At 44.1% G+C, this 5,693-nt stretch overlaps 1 protein-coding gene across 1 annotated transcript in view; it reads right to left on the bottom strand.

The window, feature by feature from the left end:
* The window catches only part of PCSK6 (proprotein convertase subtilisin/kexin type 6), a 404,303-nt gene that overhangs the window by 120,962 nt on the left and 277,648 nt on the right, over nucleotides 1-5,693 (bottom strand). The window contains exon 11 of the mRNA XM_007959931.2: nucleotides 3,652-3,769. Within this exon, the coding sequence (XP_007958122.1) occupies nucleotides 3,652-3,769 (118 nt within the window). The remainder of the gene's footprint in view (nucleotides 1-3,651; nucleotides 3,770-5,693) is intronic.

The raw sequence follows: 5,693 nt of genomic DNA, 5'->3' as shown, positions 1-5,693 counted from the left end.
ATTATAGGGAATGACTACTATCAGCTGCCCAGCCAAGTTGATACCTGACCTTAACTACCACAGCACCCCAAACAGGCATGGATAATGGAATTTACAAAACATCACAGAATGGAGGATAATGGCTAGAAGGGCCACATCAAGCAATTCACTGCACTGTTCCTTAAAGCTACTCACTTGTGGTATCTTTTGTTACAGCAACTCTTGGCGGAAGAACGGAAGTTAAAACTGTGGAGTCACTCTGGCACAGTGGATCCATGCAGTGCTAGATTCTGAGCACAGTTCAGTCTCAAGAGATTTGCACAAAAGATGACCCATGTGACTCTTCATGTTGTTACAGTGAGGCCCCATCTCCCTGAATCATGACCACTTCCCAGAAGAGAAGGTAGTGCTGAGCTAAGGGATTGGAAAAGAGAGAGATGTCCTTGCTCTTCATTCTTGCTCCTGCCCATGACCCATGGGGAAAACACCTCAGCACCCCAGTCCTTCTAATTCTGGAACAGTGTGAGACAGGTTCCACAAAGTTCTCTGAACTTCTCGGCAGGCACACCATTTCCCTTCTGTTCGAGAGGCAGATAAACATATCACAGCCGATTCATATAGGCACATATGGGACAGCCATGTAACAAGGCTCATTCTCTCTCTTTCTGTTCTCCTCTATGGAAACAGTCAAGGCCAGGTTTGGGATGAGCAGTTGATTAAATCCACACTCTAGCCACTCTTGTTACTGAGTTTTCACACTCCTGGGACGATATACACCCATCCTGATCACCTGAGGCCAGGTACCAACTACTAGGGACAGCCTCTATGCCCCCTGGCCCTGTAGAATTATTCAAAGGGTCCAATCCTCTGAAAACCAGCAAAACCTGGCTAACTTCATCCTGCTTCCCATACATAAGCCCTTCCTACAATCCCAGCTTGTTGTTACCTTGTCCCTAGATGCAGTCCTGTGCCTCTTTGTCTCTGGGAACTGTGAGTATAATAAACCTAGTTAGTTTTCATGGCATCCCTGGCTCCTTTTTCCTGTCTTGCAGCTGACTTGCTATCCCATAAACCTGTTACAGCAGTGGGCTCAGTGGCCCTGGTTTGAATGAGTGTGCCAGGCAGGCAGGGCACTGTAGCAGAGTGGCTGGAGCACCACTTTAGGAGACAGAGCCCAGGTGTCAGTGCTGCACCTGCCTGCCTTCTTCCCAGTGCTCCTGTCCCTTTGGATGCCCTACCTCTTTGAGAGCAATTGTAGAGTTCAGCAAGAGGTTTGAGACAGTTGGTTGGCTAAATACTCCAGAAAAGTCTGAAACTGCTAAATGTAAAGCCTCCCAATAGGAGTCTGATTCTTCTCCTCTCTTGGAATGTGTAGAGTGCTTCCTTTCCTCAAAGGACAGGAACAATGTCACACTATGTATGACAACCAGCTCCCTTGACCATGCTGTCTAGACTCTGTGTGCTTTCACTTAACAAATAAAATAAAATAAAAATAAAAACAACCCTTCACCATGGAGGCACCACTCTGCCATCTTAAAACTATTTCTGGCAGGGAAAGAATGCTTCATTCAGGAACCCCTGATGGGAAAGTGGTAAAGGGAAGAGCCGCCTAACATGGCAACAGAGCAGGCATAGGGTGTAAATGCCTGGATGGAATCCAAAAATGTGGCAGCTTCCCTTCACATGGTGTCTCATTATCTATGTCCTGGGCATTTCCCAACAAGCAAAGCAGAGGAAAGCAAAAGGCCTCCTGATATCATAGAAGCATCCCTTTCTTTAGAATCTGGTAGTTAAGGCTCATGAGAGAAAATCCTGCACTAAAACATCATGACTGATATTCATTGGGTGGCTGGCCTACCCACTGGGCCTCAGAAACATTGCCCAGTGGTCACTACTTGTGATCAACTGAAGGATGGAAATGTAATTTTTCATGAGATACTCTTGTGGTTCTCCATCCAGCAATTCAGCCAATTTCTGAATTCCTATTGTATGCAAAGGGAGCTCTGGTGGTATAGTGGTTAAAGCATTCAGCTGCTAACCAGAGGGTCACCAGTTTGAAAGATGAGGTAGTCTGCTTCTAAAAAGATTTACAACCTTGGAAACTCTGTGGGGCCTATGTCCTATAGGGTCTCTATGAGTTGGAAGGGACTTGATGGCAGTGGGTTTGTTTATATATGCAAGAAATCTGCTAGAGACACTTTTTTCAAAGTTTTATGACAAAAGAGCCTGTTATAAGAGGTGGACTTATTATTCAAGGAAGAGGTGGCCACAACAACAGTCATTTTCACTTATTAATGAAGCAAAATCTCATTTTTAACCATCTCATTAAAAAAAAAACAAACAAACAAACCCCCAAACCACTAATTTTCCAAGAGTCACAACCAGAAATGCATTCTCTTCTTCATCACAGATTACAGGCTCAAGGAAGACCATTCTCCTTACATAGCACAGGTGCAAAGGCAGGGTCAGGAGAGCAGAACAATCTCATTTCCTCTCCTAATGGAGTAGGGTTCTAGTTATCTGATTGACTTGACAGCAGTTTTTGAAATAAAGATTTCAATGAACGAATGTAACTAGTTTAGAAAAACGCACTACCCAGGGCCAGGCTGGGGTGCGGGGGTATCCTAACCACAGAGGAAAGATGAGGTCAGTGCCCTAATGCACACTAATGAAGCTTGCTCAAAACCCCAGATGTGGGACAGGAAAGGGAGAGACAGGAGGAGCACAGTACATTTTTGGGTTAGTGGTAATATTTTGTGTGATACTGTAATGGTAGACACATGACATTATGCATCCGTCAAAACCCATAGATTGTGCAACACAAAGAGTGAACCCTGATGTAAACTAAGGACTTTAATTAAGACATAAAATGTATCAATATTGGTTCATCAATTATAACAAAGGTACCACAGGAATGCAAGATGTTAATGATAGGGGAAATTATATGCGGAAGGGGGTATATGAGAAGTCTGTATTACCTGCATGATTTTTCTATGAACCTAAAACTGCACTAAAAAATAAAGTCTATTAAAATAAATTCCAGATGCTTAAAGTTTAAGAAGGCTGTATGAGGAACACTGAATTGGCAGATGCTGTGTTATATATATATTTGCAATAATAAAAAGATAAAGAAGAAGGAGTATGAGGGCAGATGAAAGTGACACAGAGCAGCCCCACACTTTGGATCAACCCCTGCAGCAGAGCATGGCAGCCACTACTGCTCCATGACAGGCCCTGGATTCACACTGTGTGTATTACTGCAGGCAGAGCTGCACCCTCTGTGGGTGATGGCAGAGAAGACCCTGATGGTTGCTCCTTATCACTCTCATTGGGCAGGCAGACCTCTGGTTGGCTGGCTATGCTCAAGACTATGGATGAGAATTCAACTATGAGGCTGAGGGATGAGGCTGGGGAACCAACCTCCCTATTATAGAGCAAGCTACAGCAAATGAGGAAGAGGCTTCAAGATGGCCCTAGAGTAAGAAGCTATTCCTTCCCCAGCTGCATAATCCCTGAAAGAACACACAGACATGTATACACATGTCATGTATGCATATAAATGGTCCATGCATGTATACAGGAATCTGTGTATAACACCTCCCCTCATACCTTCCAGAAGTTAGGTCCAAATAAGTGTGTTTACAAGCTCTCTGGGTATAGAAGCAGTCTTACCTGGGCCTCTTGTCCATGGCAGCGACACACTTGTGTTGGGAGGGAACAGCTTTCCACTTCTTTGCTTCCACCACAAGAGCTTCTGCATCCACCAAGCCAAAGCCATACAGATGGCTAACTGGAAAGACAGAGACTTCAGAACTACAATTTCCTCTTGGGATGGGCAAGGCTAGGCTCTTGTTCTCTGCTTTGCACCTACATAGGGCACCTTCTCCAGGAACCAGTGGGTACAAGGTCATATTAACAGGGTCACGCCTAGGGCTGCAATTACTCTGAGTGCTCTACCAACAGTGGCCCCCTTTGCAGGACCAGCATTCTGAGGGCTGCTTGTTCAGGATGCTGTATTCTTTCTCTGAGTTAAACTCCTTCTCTGTAGGACTGAGGGCAAAGAAATGTGTTTGATGGTGGTATAGAGTAGGAGAAGAAGTGTTGAGAGGTGATGTTATTGGCTGCTGTTGAGTTAACCTTGGACTCATGCTGACCCCATGCACAATGGAATGAAAGGCAGCTTGCTCCTGCTCCATGCTCATGATTGGCTGCAACATTGTGATCCACAGTGTTTTGGGAAGTAAATCGCTAGGCCTGTCTTCCTAGTTCATCTTAGTCTGGAAGCTCTTGATGTACATTTGCTGGGAATTAAATTGAATCCATATCTCCTGCATGAAAGGTGAGAATTCTATGACTAAACCACCATCACCCCTGAGAGGGCCTGTTGTTGTTGTTGTTTGCCATCGAGTCAGACCCGACTCATAGCGACCCCTCCTTGGGTTTCTGAGGCAGTATCACTACAGAAGTAGAGTACCCAAACCTTCCTTCCAAGGAGTGGCTGGTGGGTTTGAACGACCAGCCTTCCAGTTAGCAGTCAAATGCCTTAGGCACTACACTACAGAGCTCCTCTGAGAGGGCCTAGCACTGTCTTTTTCAAGATCAGGGCAGGTTTCTTTACAGTAGAAGGATGTGTTGCCACCTGTGTTCCCTGGCTCAAACTGAAAGAGAGGAACAACACCTGAGCCCTCTTGGTCCATGAGGCTGCTCTGTGTGATACACACAACAAAACAAGTCATGCCCATCTTTTCTGCCATTTTCTTTACCTGCTGAATTCCTAAGATGTTCAGGGAAAGAAGCATTGCACAGTACATAGACTATGAGTGCATGTGAACTGGCTTGATCCCATGTTTAATTTGGCCACGGCAGGAGAGTTTCAAAGTTTAATTTAAGCAGCAAGGTCAAGAAATAGATACAATCTATTTTCCTATTAAATTAGGCCAAAATTGAAATGTAGGTCAGCTCTTGTTACAGCACTATCACAAACATTCCTGCAACACAAAGGCTTATTAGGCCTCATCAATGGCCTCCTTATGAAAAGGAATGTTCCTTGGAACTTACTGTGACAATATTTGACTTATAATTTATAGGTACAGGTAGTAGGCTTGGTGTCAAAATAGTTGAACCTGGGCTTCAGGAAAGGAAAATAAAAATGTTTTCCCTAACATCATGGCTGAATGTACATTTTTTTCAAGTATCTCTGGTAAGAAGCCAGACAAACAAAGCCAGTGGCAAAGGACTATAATTACCTGCCACATCTTTCTATCAGCTCCAGGGAGTCTAAATATCTAGGCTATGAGACCTGACTGGGGGTTGATTTCAAGGTACAGGGATCTGCATTAAGCTCAGGGTGGGAGCCCTGTTGCCTGGATCATATACAGATACAACTGTTCTTTGAGTTACTTTGACAATACAAGGGCTTGCTGACTCAAGTTTTATAGTTAGAAAGTACCTTATACTACTATCTCAACATTCTTATTGTACAGATAAGGAAACTGAAGGCTAGTTTCAAAATAACAGAGCTACTCAGGGCTAAGAATGCAAGCTGCACACAAATAAACATTGCTTTTAATAATTATTCGGTTGTTTAAATGTGCATTAGAAAAATAACTATACATCAGGAGGCGGGGCAAGATGGCGGACTAGGCAGAAGGATTGCACAGACCCTCTTCAACAAAGAAAAGGGAAACCAATTAATACAGACACAGAAGAGAATC

Source organism: Orycteropus afer, unplaced genomic scaffold (assembly GCF_000298275.1).
Source record: "Orycteropus afer afer isolate SDZICR_OR568_19922 unplaced genomic scaffold, OryAfe1.0 scaffold00019, whole genome shotgun sequence".
Lineage (NCBI taxonomy): Eukaryota > Metazoa > Chordata > Mammalia > Tubulidentata > Orycteropodidae > Orycteropus > Orycteropus afer.
The sequence above is the reverse complement of the archived record's forward strand: the minus strand, read 5'-3'. Positions and strand labels throughout refer to the sequence as shown.